Genomic DNA, 20,590 nt, shown 5'->3' with positions numbered 1-20,590 from the left:
CACCAATGCACCAGCTCTCAAACTAAGCAGGTGATCTATAGGACGAACACATGCCTGCATGCACTGTTTCTGCACCTGTTTCAAAAAAGCAAAACTACTTTATCCAAAGCAAACACGAGCTGGATGAAACCTCCAGCGTGGCCACTGATCCTTTGGGAGTGCTGTGCTGTTTCTCACAGAGCCTTTAAGGTTAACAAGATGCATTTAATCCACCAAAGAGCGTGTCCATGCCTCCTTGTGCATCCCAGTTCCCAAAGTTGACAGGCTATAGTGCTTTCTCTTTTTTTCCTGCTGTTATGGAGCATAGTGCTGAACAGCTGACATATCTCTCCCCACACACTAACCTCCAAAATAGCCTTCTGTCAGTATGAGGGCAAAGATAGCTTTGGCTTTAATGGTGCAAGGCACCATATGCTCGACATCACTGGAACCATGAAAAACAATCAGAATGTAAACAGTGGTCCCAGTGTCTCTGATGGTTTTCCACCGTGCATCAATGAGGGGTTGACCAGCTTAGAAACATGACAACAAAACGTAGATTCACCTTATTTTAAAGCAACCTTTGTATTGCATCAGAAGGTCTGCAGCATTTTCTCTCAACAACGAGACCAAAATGACCGAACAGCATCAGACGAGTCTCTGCACCATGAGGCTGATGGGGTTTAATCGCCTGCTCTGTACAACCCCGACCCACAGGTTCAAGGTTCTTTATTTGTCACATGCATCATAGTTATACAAGTATAACACACAATGAAATGTAGCCTGACATGTGCAAAAAAATTGGGGGGGGGGGGTGTAGAGGAAGAACATTATATATATATATATATATATATACACACACATTGGGTGCCACAGTGTCTAAAACCTGTTACAGATACAGACGTCAAACAGGTAACAGGAAAGAGGTGGTTTCTTCCACTGTTAATGCTAAAAGGTCATGAAAGATGCATACGTCCTTAAAATCGTTACAAAACAAGTTTGAATGTAGGATTTTCTGTCATCCACACAGGGTCAAAGCATACATACGCACATGTAAAATCAAATCAAGACCCACCTTCATAAGACACCTTTGGAGCCTCGGGCATAACTCTGGCTGCATATTTCACCACTCATCACGGCCTGGTGGGTTTCCTTTTAAACATAGTCAGTAAATTTGAAGTTGGGGTTTTGGGACGGTCCATCAGAGAAGCATCACAGAGCTACATCAGAACAGCTGCAGATCAAACACAAACAACTGGACAAAAGTACCAGTTATTTGGATATGTCACCACTTTGCTGAGGAAGACCAGCCAAGCTGTCGCCCTCCGCTGAGAGGATGTTCAGGAACAGCCCAGAAACCACCAGGGTTAAAGTGTGTCATGAACTCGAAACCGCTGGAACACCAGCGTCACTGTCCACAGTCAAAACAAGTTTCACACAGACTGAGAGGATCCCGACCAAGACAGAAGCCACTGCTGCATAATCGAAGCCTTAAAGTGCAGTTGAAATTTGCAGGCGTACACATGGACAAACCAAATGCCTTCTCCAAAAGATCAAAAGTCAAGCATGGTGGTAGTAGCATTATGCTCTGGGGCTGTTTTGCTGTGAGTAGTACTGGAGGCCCTAAGAAGGAGACCACGATGGTTGGACAGATTTTGCTAAGGGACATTTAACCTAATGTTATTTGGGGCGGGGGTTAAGGAAAACACAGAATAAATCCAAACTTGTGCACCAATTCTTGTTTTTTAAAAGTTCAAAGAAATCATTAAAACCTCAAATTACTCTGACATCCATGTCCGTGATTACTGTATGTAACCTTTTGACCACAACTATGGTCTGTGTGGCTGCATCTGGGATCTGAAAAGCTCAGTTTGCCCCAAAAACCAAATACAGGAAACATTACAATGAGACGGTCAAAGCCCAGCAGCCAACCGTGCTTCAGCCTTTATGCTATTGTTTTAACCATTTTTACGTAGTTCAGATTTGTGGGAATCCCTCATCAAAAAGAAGAAAGCCAGAGCCAGGCAGCATTGTGTAAACCTCAGTCTGACAGACAGTCCCATGTGCCAGTGAAACTGTATCAGCAGAGATTATCTCTGTGGGGCACAGAAAATAACCTGTCATCACTGCGAAGGAGAACGGTGGTCCACAGAAGCCATTCTCAGTTTACAGAAGCTCATTCACTGCAATGTTTAACAGGTAAAATATCGAGTCGGTGTAGGAACAAATATTTCGTTGTATTTCTCACTCGAAGGCTGTCGCTGTTTCTGAAGATGAAAGACGAGCAGCCTCTGATGTCTTGATCCTGTGAAGATGTCCAACAGACGAGCTTTGCATGATGAAATGTGGATCTTTGTGTACAAACTCTAAAAATAGAGTCACGGTAAAGGAACCAAGTCAATGTGAAGATCTGCCGAGGGAATTTAGAACTTGACGAAACAGCTGAACTAAGCCTCTGGATCATGTTGGAAACACTCCCCCTCGTGTGTTTGGCATTTCTTCTGAGCCTGACTCTCTGCACCACACAGAGGCAATAACAAAGAGCACACTGTAGGACTCTGCAGCACGCTGTGATTATTTAAAATGTGGCTCCTGTCGTCATCTCGGTGCCCTGGAAATGAATTTTACTCTGGCTTTGTGTGTGACACCTAAAGAAAAGAGGATCTCCTTAACCTTCATAACTGAGCGCTACAGCCAGGAAGCCACAGCCTGAACATTAAATGTCCTTGACTGAGCCGCCTTGGCACATCTAATAACAGCTTAGCCTTCAGTCTCACAGCTACAGCCACCAGTTTGACAGGTCAAGGGTCATATTTACATATATATACAAACTGCACCTCAGAGAGAACAGGCCATTCAGAAGTAAGGATGAAGAACCGGCATCTAGATCTTCTTCTTTGTATGGAAGCCCACAGTCTCGGCCTGGCATCCACCCAAACAAACATGACAAAGCTGAGAGGATAAAATCCGACACCAAGCGAGCGAAACGCAGAAAAAGCGAACGCACTGCAGAAGTGGGCGTCCTTGTTCCCACGTGCATACTGAAAAAAAGACCTCCCAACGTTTTGGAAACATTTTACTGACATAAAATTGAAAATCATCAAACTACTGCATTCAATAAAATGTAGGATGCTAATGATTTGAAAACGACTGCGTTCTGTTTACAGGTAACTCCTGCACAAGAGAGAAACTTCACTGATGTGGCTGCAAACACAGGGACTGCAGCTTAATGTGTGTTACTGACGCAGGACAGCGTCAGCCTCACTGAGGGTACAACTCACACACTTCAGTAAAAGACAACAAATAAAAGATCATTTTTTTCCTTTCTTCTTGGTATTTTTGTCTTTAGCTGGTTCTTCTTCTTCCTTTCCTGACGCAGCTTTACTTCTCTTCTTTCCCAGGGGCGTCTTTGCATACCAGCTCTGTTGGAAAAAGAAATCCTTTTATGATTTTAATGTCAGTGACAACAATACTGTCAAAGAATGTAAATGTAAGCAAATCCTAAAGAGTAACTTAACAACCTCTAATAATCTCGTGTCTAACCTTTATATAAAGTGATCCGCAGTACTTTTAGTCTATTTTTAGCCAGAGTAAAGCAGGCTTCAATATTCTGCTTCTCAGCCTGTCGTTGAGCTACTCTTTACATCAAAGACATCCACGTTACCTTCAGGGCCTCCTCCTCCTCCTGGAACACGGGGTCAATCTGGGCTAACGGGGCGATAAACTCGGCTGCAGTCAGCGGTCGTTTTGCCTGCTGGAAGACTCGATGTTTGGTAAGAACGCTCTGAATCACTTGGACGATGTGTCCTGGAGTATAGCCGTCAGAAATCTTTGCCAGAGAACTGAGGTCCAACGCCTCGGTCCCTTCACCTCCGTGTTTTCTGATCAGCTGCTTCCACAGGACTGAAGGCAAACAGAGTCAAGTTTAACACCAACGTCGTCGAAATATCGTTACATTCATTACAAAAACATGACGTTTAATTGTCTTTACTGCGTCTTGAGCCGTAGTCAGGTCTTGGGATGAGGAGGATTTTGCTGAACATTTTGCACAGAGACTTGATCTCGGCGCTGTGCGGGTCTCGAGTCGTTCCTATGATCAGAACGCGATCCTCCCCTTTGATCAGCTTCAGGAACTTGGGCAAATCTTTCTTCAGCCGCTTAGGGTCCAACTATTAACCACATGGAAAAATCAGCTTTACAACATTTGTACACAACGACAATCCCTTTGTCTGCTTTACCTCTTTTTCCTCTTTGGGGATTTTCCTGTAAAACATTTTCTCTGCATCTTCGATCCAGATCACTGAAGGCTGCATCAGTCTCGCAACCTGTAAACGATCAGGAGGAACTTAGCAGGATGCAAATGTTCATGGTGATGTGGGTCATTTCTGCTGCTACGCCAGCTGAACACAAGCCTGTCTTTAGATGCACTCTAGTCTGTGAGCCTCAGCCCTCTTTCTTCCGCCTTATTTGGGTTACACTCACGCTGCATTTTTCTATGCACTGGCTTCTTTATTCTGCTTGACATTAACCAGTTTGTCATGTAAGTTCATTAAGGTTCTGCCTTCATAACTTTGAGTCTTTAAGATAATGACAGAAAAATCTGAATGCAGTCTGATTTTACCTTTTTTAAAGTCTTTAAATCACCAAATTCTTCTCATTTGTGCTGCACACGCGAGACTAAAAGCATTGATTGCGGTTGGCCGTTTCACCTTAAACACCATGTGAAGCATCATGGCGAGCCCGCTCTTGCCTGGGTACTTTCCGGCTGTGTTCAGGGGAGACAGATCAAACAGGCAGGCGCCCGTCTCGTGGCAAACCGCATGGACCAGCATCTTTTTACCCACACCTGTGGGTCCGACCAGCAGGACCGACTTTATCAGAGGAGCCTTCTCGTGTACCACCTGAGAGCCTGAAAGTGACGCGCATGTTATTTCAAACTACAGATGTTTTCTGTCCCGTTGATGTGAAAGATCGGTGCTGGCTTTAATACCTAACGGCAGAACTGCGTACAGAGATATGACTTGTCGCACATCTGACAATGACGGCATGGGCTCAATGTCGTGTTGCCTCAGCGTGGTCCCCAGGTAGCTATAGTCGCCTAGGGAGTATGCAGCAAGTCACCTGTTTGTTAGTTTCACATCGACACAATACAAATGTTCTGCAAAACCATAATCAGTGAATAAATCTCACCTTAACAAAGGCTGGGATATAAAATGATGTAATAAGTTACAGCATTTTATTTAATCTGTACTTAACTGAACTGTGACGTATGAATATAGACAGTCGGTGCAAAATCATCAACATTACATCGAACGACTGCGTGAGATTAGTTTTAGCAACGCGAGCCAGAAGAGGGCAGCACATCCACGCGCCATAGTTTCTACTTAACACAGCTCAGTGGTGAACTTCCTGTGGAGTACCAGCACATCATGCACAAGCACACAAAAACAAGTTACAATTAGACAAAAGCATTTCTGTCACAGTGTGTCGTGTCTTACCCAAGAAATCCTGCAGCTGAACATTACGTGTCTGCTTCAGTAAGCCCTGCTCCACCAGCTCCCGACACAGAGACTGCAGAGTCCTACAGATGTGAATAAAAGATGAAATCTCTTCTGCATTGTGCTGAACATCCAATCAGGCTGCGCGTGACCTCACCGATCAGCCGTCAGGTCTTTTTCCTTTTTCTTCTTCTTTCCACTCTTAGAGCCTTTCTTCTTCTGCAGAAACAAACACAATCAGCAACACGCTTCAAGGAATCAGCGTAAACTGCGGCCGCCGTCTCTCAGTCAGGTACCTTGGCGTTTGCTTTCGTCTTACCGCCCTTGTCTTTATCCACAGACAGCTTCCACTCAGCCAGTTCGTGTCTCATCTGCTCATCGACCTGGTGCGAGCAAAACATCACCAGTGAGTGAGGCAAACCCAAGCATTGCATCGAACTCTCTGTTAAGACCAAACGAAATGTTAATTTAAGGCTAAGCAGAAGCAAACGGGTGTTTTGCTGTGAAATGAGCCAAGAATTGCTTTTACAATGGTGGCTCGTGTGCTGGAGCCTTCGCCGCACCTTCACTCGAATTTCCGCCTCAATGACTTTCCTCTTTTCTTCCTTGATCAGCTCCGGGTCGTGCATTTGGTTAAAGTTTCCGTACTCGCTGCGATTGTGCCAAAAGTCTGAGGATGACAAAGATGCAGACTCTAAGTATGCGCGTGAAAGGTTGGCGCTGCTCATCAGGACGCAGCGTGGGGGAAGCGGCTCGTCACTTGGAGGCTGAAGAAGTCACCTGGATGAGTGACGAAACTGAAAACGTCCAGATGAACAGAACTTACAGAGTTACTTACCTGCATGACTCAGCATGCATCAGGATAAACTGTGATACTCACAAAGACTCATGATTGGCCAAAACAAACAAAAACCTTTACGCTTTGTTGCAAACTGGATGTGAATCACGAGTTTTAGTGTTAAAGGTTTTTAACATTTAAACAAACTGTCAGTGTTTGGCGCTGGACCGTACCTGCGTAGATTTTACTTTCAACTTCGAGGTCCAGCAGAAATGCAGAGGGCAGCATCTTCAGCCCTGCCTCCTCCACCTGATCGTGATGCAGTTACAGCGATGAACACAAAGTGAAGCGTTTGGTTTTGCTTTGATTGAGCTCAATATTTTGCTATATTCTTATCTAAGATACAGTAATAATCATTTTACAGATTGTTCTACTAAATTAAAAACAGCGGTGTCTCCCCACCTCCTCGTCTTCCTTCCTCTTGTCACTTTTCCCCTTTTCCTTCTTTTCTTCTTTTCCTTTAGCTTTGGCGTTGGCCTCTTCTTCTTCTTTTGCAGCAAATTCTTCCAACAACTAAAAAACCCACCAACGCCACTGTTTACGAACAATATTAAAGCACGAATAAAACCTTTAAATCAGACTGGATTCTACCTGCTGAGGGGTCTTTTCAGCAAAAATGAGGGCAGAACCTCCATCTTCTTCATCTGGGTAGTCTGGAAATGTTCCTGTAGCATTGCTAAAACATCGAAGATTCAAACGTGAAACTAAACCCACCAAGTGTGAAAAAGCTCCGTGACCAGAGGGAAAAATCATGGAAACAAACTCTCTGCCAGCTTACCGGCACTCAGTGAACCACTGCTGAATTTGCACCTTCATGCTTTTGCTCATGTCGTCCCCTTCCACATCCCGTAGTTGGTTCATGACATCCACTGTGGCCTTTTGGTAAGCCTCCTCGTGCTCCATCTGTTTTACTCGTGTGGAAGCCGCGATGGCCTGGGCCGTCATTTCCGCAGGGCGTGGCTCCTCATACTTTGGATCCATATTCTAGAACAAAAATTCAGCACTCTAGTGTTTCCTTATAAACATTAAAAAGTATCTTGATGAAGCCGCATTTTACCCACCATTCCCAGAAGAATCATCTCCTCCTCTCTGGCAGTTTTTGTCCTCTTCCTCTGCACGTAGCCCTTCCACACCTGCGAGTACATTCAATTGTACCTGTGAGCATGAACGAGTGCTTGCACAGAAAAAGAAGATGGCACGTGACACGTGGTGTGTGAGTAACGATGGACCTTTTGGATGCAGACTGCAGCGGATTCAGCACTTTCTGCTCCAGGTTCCTTGATCCTGTACATGGTGTTCATATTTAAGTTTTTCATGTTGAACTTTGCCCTTTCACGTCCTTGTCGTGCCCGCTCTGCCACTTGAATAATCTTCACTGCCTCCTCTTGACTCATCTTCTTGGCCATTACAGGCTGTGGGGACAAAAATAGAACAGACAAAAGTACGGGAACACCTTCTGCATGACGCCGGCTCATTAAATGTAAGAGTTGTTGCATAAGCGTGTAACAAAATGACAGGAACAAATTAAGCGAGAAAGTTTCAGGGCTTTAAAAGATTTGGCTGCTTTTCCACTCACCTCAGGAGTTTCAGTGACCTCCGCCATTTTCAGGATGTCAGTCAGCATGGCCTTTCTTTGCTGCACCTCTTTGCTGCGTTCACTGTGAAAGTAGCGAGGGATGGGGATCTCGAGGTCGGCCTAACAGGACATCAGAGTAAACAGTGGTTACTATGTTGGCCCTGGGCGCCGGTGTGCAGAAGCTTATTTTGGTTTTATCTTGAACTCAGAAATCAAACGTACAGGTATGAGCTTCAAATCATGAAGCACATCATCCATGTAGTGGTACTCTGAAAACTCTTTCTCCACCATTTCATTTTTCAGCTCTAACACTCTTCCCATCACACTTTCAAGAGCTGAGTGAATAAATCTCCTCTTCTGAGGGTGGACCACCAGGTCATAGGCTTTCTCCAGCTGTCTGAAGATTTGGGTGTAGCGCACAAAAAGCACGGCCAGACGCTGGAAGAAAACGACTCTGTCTTTTTCAGGGCCTGGGGGCTCAGCTGGTAGTTCTTCTTCTAGCAGACAGCTCAGCTCTAACTGGGCATCTGCCCACAGCTGGTTGTATGTCCTGAAAAAGTGGAAGCAATCTGATGAGTTTGTGCCAGAACGAACAGTCTGTGAGTGAGAATCCTGAAAGGTACATAATGCAGGTTAGTGATTGTTCAAAGAATAACAAGAATAAACGATCATGACTTGCAAATGCGAATAACAACAAAGCTAAATATTTAAAGAGCAGAAACCAGCACACGTGTCAGCGCTGCTATTCAGCTGGAGTCTCATTACTCATTGGGATTGACAATAATAATAAGACCCTTTATTTATTCTGTGATCAAATATGCTGCTAAATTTGAAATATCCCTGCTGTGATACTTTCTTTAGTTTGACTTACTGGGCACAGATATTTTCACGTTTTACGCACAACAAGCAAACATTAAACACTTCACAACAACAAGCACGTGGCTTTTGAACAGGTTACCTTTGCGACATATTTAGATAGAAAACGTGTCTCTAACCAAAGAAAGGTCCCACGGAGCCGAAACTAAACCAAGGTTAGCTACAGCTAACGTTAGCTCAGCCTTCAGTGCGTGGTCTGTTTCCATAGTAACAGTAACACAGGAAGTCTGTCCGCGTTGAAAGTCGTGTTTCGCTCCGCATACCCTCCAAAGGTGTCAAGATACCTTTGGGCTCCAGCTGAGCGCCCCAGAAGACAGTGGTTATGTTCAGGTAAAGCTAAGCGATGGGGACCAACACCTGACGCACAGTGCTTCTTCTCCACAATTAATATAAAAACATATAAACATCTACACCAACAACAATAATAAAAACAGTAATGTCATCTTCCTCCTCCTGTGCTTTTTAAACCACCAATAAACATCGAATGACGAAATGCACATCTAAAGCTTCCACATGAGCTCTTTACGCAACTAGGTGACGTGAATGCATGCAAAGTGCAAACGTGGATCTCTGTAAGCACAAATAGAAGCCTGTTAATAACTGATTACACATGAAACAATGAATCAATCTGAAGACTTCACGCATTAATAGATTTGCCTCATTGTTACACTCATACAAACTTTGTATTTTAGACTGGATTGGAGCCACAGTTCCAGCAACTGAGTCAGCAGGTGTGTCTGTATCAGATGCATCTGAAATGTAGCGACCCACTAATTACACCACTCCGTAACCCTGCCACACCTGTAGGTAAAGTTTTAGAGTTATACACGGACATGACTCTGTTCAGCATGTGTGGGAAAAAGCCGGATGGCTGCTCCAGGAGGCGCAATATCTGCGGCGCTTAGGCGGTCACAAGACTTGGACATCGGTGAGCAAAAACATCGGCACGCTGACAGGTCAGCTAGAAGCTCACATGCCCACAGATTCTTCACTTCTCTGCACCCAACATCCAACAAGTCGCTCTTTTTGGAAAAGTGGACACTCGTGCGCTTCCGCGCCACGGTCTTTGTCGGGTTTTTTTCTTTCTTTTTTAATGGAAGTTATAGTGCACGGGGGACTTTTTCAGATCTTCGCCCATTATTGCATCTATAAGAGGGTCGTTTTTATTTGCAAGTAGCCTGTCCCGTTCAACTACAACTAGTGATGTTTTTGGTGCGTAAAGGAGTGGCTCATGCCTAAGTGAGCGAGTGCCACTGGAAGAAATTACACCAAAGATGTCAACATTGCTTTACCACCCACTCAAAATCGATTGTATTACCTTCAAGAAGGTGGCTCCTCGTATAAATAGGAACGCATTATTTCAAGAAAGACGGTGGTGAGCACAGTCTGTTGGCTTTCTCTCCTATCGGATCGGAAGAATTTGCTGAAGACAACTGTGTCCACCCTCCAGGACATAAGCATCTTTAACTCCTAAACTAGTAAGTTTGAAGTTCAATTAAATGCATTTGCGTTACTCTTGTATTAAACAAGGGGAAAGTGGAGATTTTTTAGAAGTTACCTATTTTATCTCCAACATGCAGATTTTATTAATTTTGCTGTAATAATGAAAATGTGAAGGACTTCAAATATCAGTGCTGATTCGTCCCTTCATGTAAATCATAATGCAAACTGTCCAAGTGTGTTTTTGGTCAGTCCAGTCAAACAAATGAGGCATTTCTTTTCGTGTAATGACTTTCGTGTAACAAAACCCGTCTGCTCATGCTTTCAGACAGTAAAGTCATGCAGGTGGAAAGGAAATGGCACGTACTGCTCACTATCTTCTTTCTGCTCATCACTTCGGGTCAGTGTATGGACAGCAAGGAGGACAAGCAGAAAGAACGAAGGACCCTGTTGGATCTAATCTTACAGGTTATCAGAGACAGCCAGCAACGGGAGAAACCCATCTCCAGGCGCTGTAGCAGTGGACTCTTCACTTCAGCACAAGACATGAAGTTCTCCTCCCGGGAAAAGCCTTTCTATGTCCCTAGGCTGGATAACAGTAGACTCTCAGGTAAGCTGATAAGATTTATTTTTAGGTTCTGATGATGAAGGCATAATCCCCATTTTACAGTTGGGGACAGCTGTCAGTGTTCTGGGCAGTGCTGCACGCCTTATTCAAGAGCTTCTTTTAGCTGAATGGAAACTGGTTTGTTCGAGTTAAATTTTGTAATTTTGTGTGTCACTGGTGCTCAGAGAGGTCAGCATCCACATCCGTCTGGCCTCAAGTGTCCAGCTAAATTTAAAGTGGTTTCCATGAACACAATGCAGGTGTGCTTCATTTTGAAGACCTGTTTTCTGACCATGTTTCTTCAACACGTGTTTAACTGACTGTTGGACAGATGGAGATGTGGATAGGCTGATTAAGGTAGGAGGGGCATGGTGATGCTAAACTTGTGAATGAGTCATTCAGTATGATTGGACTCTTTAACGTGAGTGATGAGCGCCCAACATGCACACAGGCGCTGTAGTGTCCTGGAAAGCATCTCCGGTCACATTCACGTCTGCAGACAGAGCAGATAAAGCAGACTGGTTGTGCTGTGTCACGTACACGGCATTGCATCAGTGATACTCTAACTAAAATACTTTTTTGACCGTTATGGAATGAAGAGCCTGTATGAGGAGACTATAAACACTGGACTTTATTTATCTGGGAAGACTATCCAGAGCATGTTACTGAATGTTGCCCTTGCGACATTTAACAGGATTTTTACTAAAACTGAGTCGTCTCAGACATTTCAGTAAATCTGCATTAATGCTGCAACTCTTCAAATATCTAAAACCTGGCAAAGAAGGTGCGCTCGAATGTGATAAAGAAAAGGAATCCAGAAAATCCTTTTATGAAACTGTTTTTATCGCTTTAACAGACTCAGAGAGTAGTCGAGGGCTGTGCCTCACTGGTATGTGTGGGAGTATATTAAGGGCTAAGTTAACATAATGTGCTGTTTATTTCCAATATCAGACTGTGTCCAATACCACTATCAATTAGATCCTGTCGTAGAGATGTTGTGCAGGCGTTATACAGCTTAAAATCTTGGCTCCAGCTCATGCAGTTGGAAAAGTACCTTTCAGACCACTGACTGGATGGAATTCATCTTTTGAGGATATAAAAAGCAGCACATTAGCAAGCGGTGCGTGCAACGCTACCAAAGATTTGTGGTCACGCAAGGATGGATGTTTTGAACACAACGAGGAGGAAAGAGAAACATCGATAAATCCACTGATGTGTGCGGCACACTCACCTCTTCCTCTACAGCTACGGTTGTTTCAAGAAACACGCCATGAAGCCAGGCACTTATTTTCTAGCTGGTTTTATCTGTTACATCGTTACAGTTTAGGACTGGCAGCTAAAAACAGTGTCGACACATTCACTAATCCTCCACATATGTAGACCCTGAAAACCTGACCCGTGTTGCTCTTATGGGTTGTCTTCTGTCCGTCTTCCTAAATTAATTTTGTAATATTCTCTGTGATTTTTCTTAGTGCATCTAAGTGATTTTCTTCCATATTTATCCCCCCGTAGAGCATTGCACAAATCTCTTGCTGGAGGGTTAATGTAGCTACTTACTTCTTCTGATGGGCATTACACTCCCATAAAATAATCTCTTTAGCCTGTAAGCATGGCCATTGTGTTGCCTGGATGGACAGTTAATACAAACAGAGGTCCTTGGTGTCTTTATGAATACACAAAATTTCCTCAGAGTGCAAACCGTGGACAAAAACACCAGTGTGTCAATCAGTTGGAGAAAAACTACATTTGGTGCACATCTGAGGAACTTAATAGAGAATGAATAATGTTCATTTATGATTCTGCAGTTGGGACGTGTGCAGTAAAATCCAAAAACATTTCAAAGTTATTAATAATGCAAAGCAGCTGTGCATCGTCACGTAAAGCAGCGACACTGCTGAGATTCTTGAAACATAATGCAGGATGCAGGAGGGAGACTGTTAACACTGACGATCCCTCCGTCACTGTGATTCATGCATAACTTTGCTCAGATGGTGAGAAGCTAACAGTGAGTTTCTTTTCCAGAAATCTTTTCCAGAGATGCAAACATGAAAGAGAAAATCATTGAGCATTTTGGAGGTAAGAAACCAAAGACGACACTAGGAGCACAAACTCTGTCTCTAATGCAAGACCGTTTGTTTCTGACAACTAACTGTCCCAGCATTGATGGCACTAATCCAGTGCAAATTCCTCCTTTTGCCCCTGTGAAAAAATCCTTTTCTTTTCAAGCCAGCATGCAGTCTGCTCAGGTCATAGAAAACATCACGAACACTGGGGGCTGCAGTAAGTTAAGAAAGGGTTGCTTGTAGGGCAGCAGTGCTGAGAAACAGCACATGGTCTGAAGCTGACAGTATTAAGCTGAAGGCAGCGGCACATTAAGCTGATTATTTGTCTCAGGAACTATGTGCAGGGTTCATGAGTGATGTGAAAATCTGGAAGCTTAAATGTTAGATGTGCTTCTAATTGAAGACTCGATTCCCCTGCACACTAAGGCCAGGTCCAGCTTTAGTTAGCACATGTCTGTTCACATTAACTGTAAGCTTAATTACACCTGCAAATAAGATTCAAAAATGATTGCTTTATCTGATGAGACCTTTTTCTGTTAAGCAGGACCAGTCAAGTTCTCATCGGAGTGCAAAACACACTTTCATAGAGTTTATCACAACACGAGGGACTGCTCGACACCAGCATGTATGTATGACTTCTTCTCCTGTTCTGTTTCTGCTGATGTGCTCGATGATCTCTGCGCTTCCTCAAAACCTGCTTTTACGGGTTTACTGTAACGTCTTAACAGTTTGTTTGGGTTGGAGTTGTCACACTATGACATTTAAATCAACTACCAGTCAAACCTGATCCGAGTTCAGTTTATGAGTGCTAAACTCTGTGCTTAATAAGACAAACTTTATTGCTTTAAACTGTTCTTAAATTATAAAGTCATTTTGATTTGTGGATGAGGGGGATATACACCACCGCTGGCTAACATTTAGGGAGTAAAAACTGTAGTGATTGAGGGATATCGTATCTGTATTTATGCCAGAAGCTTAGATAGTAGAGGTGGGAATCACCAAACATCCCACGATACGATATTATCACAATACTTAACGCACGATACGATATTATTGCAATTTTTTAAAATATTTTGCGATATTCAGATTCTGTCCATAAAGGTAAACTTCATCAATATTAATTTTATCTAATAACAAAGTCTCACACTCAGTCTTTCTCTCATCTCAGTTTTATTGTTGACAAACTGAACGGTTTGTATTACAGTCTAGTCCAACTTAACTGAAACCATCTGGTACAATTACAGCTATTCTGAACTATGCAATATGAAAACTATGCAGCCCCTTCAGCAACTGAAGAATTTGAAAGTAAATTAAAACAAAATATAATTTTACGTTAAATAAAAAAGTTTTAAACGTAATTAAAATAAAACATGTCTTAAATTAAAATAAGTAAACTGTCATGTTTATTGCTGCCATAAAAACAGTTAAACACATTTGACAGTGTCAGGATTGTTGCTCAGAAAAAGGATCAACATGCTCTGAAGTCAGAGCACAAAAACCTTTTTCTGTAACAAAATATCGATTTGTGCTGTCCCTGCATCGATACATTATTAGCAAACAAAATATCACGATGCTACACAGTATCGATTTTTCCCCCACCCCTAATGAATAGGGGATCATATCAGAGCGGCCGTCCAAACAGAAGCCTGAATCACTGTCAGCCTTCTCTGTGACAGCGATGTGACCCACGGCCTGCAGTACCACACTAAACTGTGTGATTTACAAGACTGACTGCAGAAATCGCAGCTACACTGGAAATGAATCGTTCACGTTATGTAAAAAAACTGTGAGTGTGTTTTTAAGTTCTTATACAATCGTTCTTACTTCTGAGATCAAACCTGCGCACACGCAGCATTGAAATAAAACGAGTTTGACACTTGAGCTGTACACGATAACGCCGAGGGTTTCTAGTAAAAGTAAACAGAGCTAACGCGCTGCAGGGATTTCAAAGCTCAAACACGATGTTTTATTATTTGATTCTGTTGTTAAGACAATTTGGTGATGTATTATGAAAATCCCGGTCTTCCTTCTGGGATATTAATGATATGGGAATTATGAGGAAACCGTCCACAGACATCAGTGAGTGCAGATGGTAATGCTGGGGGTGTGCGTTTGTCACACAATAAATTAGAGCGAGAAGCTCCTCCTCTTCCTGATGCCTTTCACACATGTGACCGAGTCAAACAGGCATCAAACTACATCACATAATCAGGATTGTCCCGAGGTTAAGGAAGTTTATTTAAAGCCTGACAATAGTGAGACAATGCTGGCCAATGGATCACATACAGGATGCTGGGTTGGCCCAGAGGATTGTGGGACGCAGTTCATGTCACGCAGATATTACAGATGTCAGGGTCAGAAAACGGGACTCTGTTTGTATTTCAGGAGTTATCATGTGGCAGCAGCGCTCAGAACCTTCTCTTAGGTCTATTTCTTTTTATATATGTATGTGTATGTATACATATACACAGACATACATACATATAATTGGCTTTTTATCTTTTACCAGTAAGTTAAGTATACTTTACTATAGATGCCACAGCAGAACATGGTTTAACAAGTATTTCACTGTGAACCTGAGACCTCATGTCTACGTTACTATTTTTACCACAAATCAAAACGTTTCATGTTTGTTTTTTACTGATATGGTTACCAGGGAGGCGTTATATTAACATCATGTTTTTCTCCCCAGATTACAAACGATGTGCGAGATTGCTAACACGATTAGCGATGAGTCCACTCTGCATGCAGTCCTAGATATTGCATGTAAGTTTTTCCTGCTTTCCTGACTGTCATCATTTGTTGTCATCATCCTCTGAATAGACAATAAACGATGTTAAAGAAGACAGAAATATTAATTCAGAGGTCTTTGTTGCTTTTGGTCAGTTTAATTGAATGTGTGATACAGAGCTGGGGGGGGGGGGGATTTTTCACGTAAGTAGAAATGTTAAATTCAACATTTCTTTATGTAAGAAGACTGTATGCTTTGATGACATGCTAGCCTGTCAGAACAGGGTTTAAATTTAGGTCTGTAGTGGAGTGAGAGTCAGAAAGAACAGAGCTGCAGATTTTATACATTCAGTTCTCTTTATGCCAAACATGCACATTAGAGCATGTAATTCATGTTGTCAAGCACATGTGAGGAAATGGCACACAGAGATAATAATTCACCCGTGGTCTCCTGCATCCACAACAACAGAGGGGTTAAAGTAAAAATACATACATAACATACATACATATATATATATATATATATATATATATATATATATATATATATATATATATATATATATATATATGTGTGTGTGTGTGTATATAGTCTTTTTCCATGAACGTCACTGCTTCCCGACGTTCGTGGGAGAAACGCCACTCGTGTACTTCCTCACACTAAATCTATTAATACGACCGCTCTCAGGACAGAGGACGGACATCAGTGGAGTAATTTACGACGCTGTCGTTGTCAGGCCTTTTTAAAATTGATCTTCTGTGACAGCAGGTCTGAAGGGTTCACTGCTGTCTAAATGCTGCAGCGTAAACGCACACATTCAGTACAGGAAATTAGCTGGAGAGTGATTGCTCTTACAGTTCATCTCTACAAGCGGTCATCTTGGTTCATTGGATTTTTCTGTAGTGGAGTTGGTGATTATAAATTTGAAGAGGCTGACACATCCCAGGTATTCAGTTTCTCAAGTGAATCAGATAATAAGATCCTGTCGGCGAAATCTGACAAATGTAACAATCAGAGGGAATATTAAAGGATTCGTTATGTCGTCATTCTGGTCATTTCTTAATAGAGATGTTAGCAGAATTACATCGTTGAGTGGAAAACAACAAAAATTTGCATGGAGGTGTTGGAGGTGAACGTGGAAGTATAATTAGTTTTCTAGTTTTAGTTTTCTAAATACAGTTCCTGCTTTGCGGGGGCGTCTTAGCCTTCTTCTGTTTGCCTTGCAGGGAAAATCTGATTTGCAAAATTTTAGTAATGAACAAATCTACTGTAGCTAGCCTAGCAGTCGTTAACTGTTAGCAGAGGAGCTTCTGAAAACCATCACGTTTGCAAATAGAAAAGAAATAGAGCGTGGGAGACAGGAAGAAGAAGAAGCAGTGTAATGGCGTGCAGCAGTGGTGCACAAACACGTGGGGAGTGAAAAGGAGCCTGTTCCAGCTGAACTAAAGGATGCCTCAGGGTCACCTGATCCTAACTGTAAGGAAAAGCCTGAACTTGCATGTACGCTGGGGGTGTCTATCTCCTGGATCCACAGTGGGAGCTGCTTCCACAGAAGACGCTCTGCCTCCCATTCTACAAACTCTGGAAGCCACAAGCAAACATGCAGTCTGAAAGGATGCAGGAAGGAGTGACGGTTCATCCTCATCAAGGTTTTGTATTTTCTTTTGATTGCAGGTCCCAGAATAACAGAAGAAGGATCGACGTGGTGCCAAGGAAGTGCCTTCAAACCCACAGCAGTCATGAGAACGTGGTTGTGTTTCTAGTGTTTCTACTTTCTGTTGTTCTCGCTGTCATCGCCGGACGCCGTTGGTTGTTTTTGAATGGATGTACCTGTATATACCATGTATCTGTAAAGAAATATTAATTTAATATTAAATGCACCTATTTATTGAGAAGGAATGTATATAATAATTTCACAGTCATTCAAAATTTGATTCTTTTTTGGTTATTACAGTTATGGATGAGGAAGAAGCTTCTTTTCTCATCCATATATAAGACTCCCACTGTTATACTGATGTTACGCTCTGTCATTGACTTCATTACATTTTATTTGGCACTGGAGTGAACTAAAGGATGTGGCTGACATTGAGAATATATGGAATAAGAGCAATGGTGATAATGCACTGCAGTACTGAACAATAAAGAATACTGAAGCACAGCATGTCGCCATCATTGAAGATGAGGGGAAGCTGGTGGAGAGCAGTGTGATGAGCTCAGGATTAAGCCAGCCTCTCCAGTTTGCAGAGGAAACACCGTTCGGTGCCGTGAACGAGACTGCGTTTCATTACAGCTGTTATGCTGTGGGAAAGCCACAGCCAGTGGGTCTTTATGCTCCTTCTGGCCCGAGTATTTCTTCTTCTTTCAGTTTTCAGCACCTTTCTGACGCTCTCTGAACAGGGACCACCATTACTAAACTCTCTCCTCTAACTGGAGCTTGTTGCAAAATTTCTGGCAGATTCCTCTGCTTGTCTCTGGCAATCACACACTCAATCTTAGCTGTCAGATATCTTGGACTCGACCGGATGTTGAGCAACCCGAGCTCCAAAGAACCAGCTTTGGATAAGCTCAGCAAAGGTTTGATGAACTCCTCAAGTAGTCACACGTGAAAGGCATTTTTCAGAGTTGTAGCTGTTGATAGGGAGAATCTAAATTAGCTGCACGATGGCTGATGGTGGGCTTTGAAAACATCTGTGTACCGTGCGGAAGACTTGACAAATTGGCTCTGGCGAAAGTTTCTTGCAGTTTACAAGTGCAATCAAGCAGGGAAAGAAAACCGTTTGAAGAAAGTTTGTTCACGATCATCAAAATTCACTGATTGAAATGTGCTTTGTGTTCAAGCCTCAGGCCACCTGCTGTATCAGTTAACAGGCTGAACTGAGCGTAGTCTCCAACTCGTCTGACTTTGTGCCAGGAAAGAAAGAAATGTGTGTTTTTTTCTTCCAGAGGTTCTCTCGTGTTTTCTTTTAAAGCAGCAAACACCGTATGAGAACTGCAGGTTGTTCAGTGACTGATGGAGGCGTCCGAGCTGCTTTAATTGAATTCACTGTGAATTTCGGGGACGGGGGTCAACTTGGCTGTGGTTACAGTACAGAGCGCTTTAAACTGCTGACAAAATAAAAAGGTCAGAAATCTATTTCTCTTTTTCATGTCGTACATTTGTGCTCTGAGAACAGTGACAGTGATTGCTGTTTTTATTTGGGGAGTGAAATAAATGACCCACGTACACGTGAAGATGCTGATAAGCTAAGAAAACATACCCTAAGCCAAAGATTACAACAGCTCTGTTCTCACGTCAGTATGTCTCTGCAGACTTAGCAGGAAAGTGTTTCTTACAAGGGATCATGCATTATTCAACAAAGTTTGGCCTGTTGTGGGATCGTTAAAAAATCATCTGCAGCGGACATCAGTTCAAAGGGTTGTGAACTTAAACTCCGTTGAAAATATGTGCGTGGGGGGCGGGTTGGGTTGTTTTTTAGTGCTGATGATGTACAGATCCTATCAGTGCAATGTTTCCAGCATGATAGGAGATGTCCTTGTGCTGCAGGGCAATAAAATCGGTGATAGCCTCCCTTCCACAAATCAAAGTTGCTTAGGAACAGACGAATCCGGCTCAGAAATTTATGCCCCACCAAAAACCAGCATATTGCAAAACCAAATAGCCGAAAGGATCCAGATGAAGCACTTCCTCTGTGGCGTACTGTGCGGTAATGAACTGGACCAATTAGGCAAAAGGGTGATGTTTTCAGCCCAAACTATAAAAGGATTAGGAAGCTAAAAATACTGCTCGCACCCCACGGGATACACTGGGGATCCCTTTCCCTTCGGGCAGGCAGAGCAGGGACACCGGATCCTAATCTGAGGAGGATATCACTTATCTGGAGACAAACAGCACAGATTAGGAGAGGAGACAGAAGATGCACAGGGGACAGTATGTGGGAGGGCGTTAATACAATTACACACAAGCACCAAATCCTTCCTCTGGTGCCTCTGAGAAATGCTGCTGTAATAAATAGCAAATAGAGACCAAAGCCATGCCATTTCCTTCCTGTCAGGCGGTACCGAGCTCCATCAGAGCTCAAGACCAGTGAGGAGAAACGTGTTCATGGAGCCATGTTTAGATGGAGGCTGGAGGACACGTTGCTGTAAACTTCGGGCCTTGTTCGGATGTGATACCAGCTCACCAAGTGGATGCAATGCTCCCATTCCTGCAGTTTTGTTAGCCATTTGGCACTTACTAACATATTTCATGCTAAAACCTAAATATGGGCTCTTATGACGTAAATATCCAAGCCCTGCCCCATCCACAGAAGAACACTTTGATCCAAATGCTTGGACCCCAAGGCTTCATTCAGTCAAACCGCCTTATTTATAGTGATCGCAGTCGTCTTGATGACTGTAAAATTGCTGTCGAGGGTTCATTGATTCACTTCATGTCTCATGATTAATTCATCTCTCTTCTCATGTCTTTTGCGAAATGCACAAATCCTACATGAGTCACCAATAATGTCAATTCAGATAATACATCCTTCATCGGGAATCTGACAGCTGAAAGACGACTGCATTGTCATCTTCATCATCACAGTCCAGTTCCTTCGTGGCTTTTTCCATCGTGCTGAAAGAGCCGTTGTGGGTTTGAGTGATGTGAAGAAAACACCTGTTGTTCTTTTGTGTGTTTATAAAAAGATTGTTTGGGGATTCTGTGACCCCTGCGCAGCCTGGGCCGGTCCGTGCCGTGCCGTGTGATTTGATGAGAAGTGCGCCGCCGCAGCTGTCTGTGCGCCAGCCTCTTTGATCGCGTGTCCTGGAGGTGTTGGAGCTGTCTTCCTGCCACCCCCTCTGCATGCCCCACACTGAGTGTGCTGCCACGGTTAGGTCTGAACGCACCGATTAACTTCAAGGCATCTTTTTTTTCACCCAGACGTGACATATAGTTAAGAGTTAATTTACGGTCAGTTTGTTCCCATTATGTGGAGAAATTACAT

General features: G+C 43.1%; 2 protein-coding genes across 3 annotated transcripts; one reads left to right on the top strand and one right to left on the bottom strand.

The window, feature by feature from the left end:
* Nucleotides 1-693: 693 nt before the first annotated feature.
* zgc:153738 (dynein regulatory complex protein 11) lies at nucleotides 694-8,992 on the bottom strand. The gene is made up of 19 exons (XM_012924388.3): nucleotides 8,850-8,992; nucleotides 8,114-8,441; nucleotides 7,892-8,011; nucleotides 7,545-7,727; nucleotides 7,377-7,448; nucleotides 7,094-7,299; nucleotides 6,907-6,991; nucleotides 6,718-6,828; nucleotides 6,489-6,564; nucleotides 6,041-6,147; nucleotides 5,774-5,860; nucleotides 5,635-5,696; nucleotides 5,478-5,560; nucleotides 4,970-5,077; nucleotides 4,689-4,888; nucleotides 4,218-4,304; nucleotides 3,971-4,148; nucleotides 3,644-3,882; nucleotides 694-3,401 (listed from the first exon to the last, which is right to left on the bottom strand). Exons 1-19 carry the CDS (start codon nucleotides 8,858-8,860, stop codon nucleotides 3,291-3,293), a joined length of 2,454 nt encoding a protein of 817 aa, XP_012779842.1. The 5' UTR covers nucleotides 8,861-8,992; the 3' UTR covers nucleotides 694-3,290.
* Nucleotides 8,993-9,183: 191 nt separating this feature from the next.
* Nucleotides 9,184-18,669, top strand: LOC101476110 (protein ALKAL-like). Of its 2 annotated transcripts, none has more exons than XM_076880312.1 (6): nucleotides 9,184-10,245; nucleotides 10,536-10,817; nucleotides 12,837-12,890; nucleotides 13,419-13,502; nucleotides 15,570-15,643; nucleotides 17,283-18,669. In XM_076880312.1, the coding sequence occupies exons 2-5, from the start codon at nucleotides 10,547-10,549 to the stop codon at nucleotides 15,632-15,634; spliced, it is 474 nt and encodes a 157-aa protein (XP_076736427.1). In that variant the 5' UTR covers nucleotides 9,184-10,245; nucleotides 10,536-10,546; the 3' UTR covers nucleotides 15,635-15,643; nucleotides 17,283-18,669. The 2 variants fall into 2 exon arrangements, with proteins under 2 accessions (XP_076736427.1, XP_076736428.1); XM_076880313.1 differs by having other exon boundaries at nucleotides 13,422-13,502; nucleotides 17,283-18,667.
* Nucleotides 18,670-20,590: the final 1,921 nt, after the last annotated feature.

Source organism: Maylandia zebra, linkage group LG23, assembly GCF_041146795.1.
Source record: "Maylandia zebra isolate NMK-2024a linkage group LG23, Mzebra_GT3a, whole genome shotgun sequence".
In the NCBI taxonomy this organism is placed as follows: Eukaryota; Metazoa; Chordata; class Actinopteri; order Cichliformes; family Cichlidae; genus Maylandia; species Maylandia zebra.
Note: the sequence above shows the minus strand (reverse complement) of the source record. Positions and strands in the feature narration are given on the sequence as shown.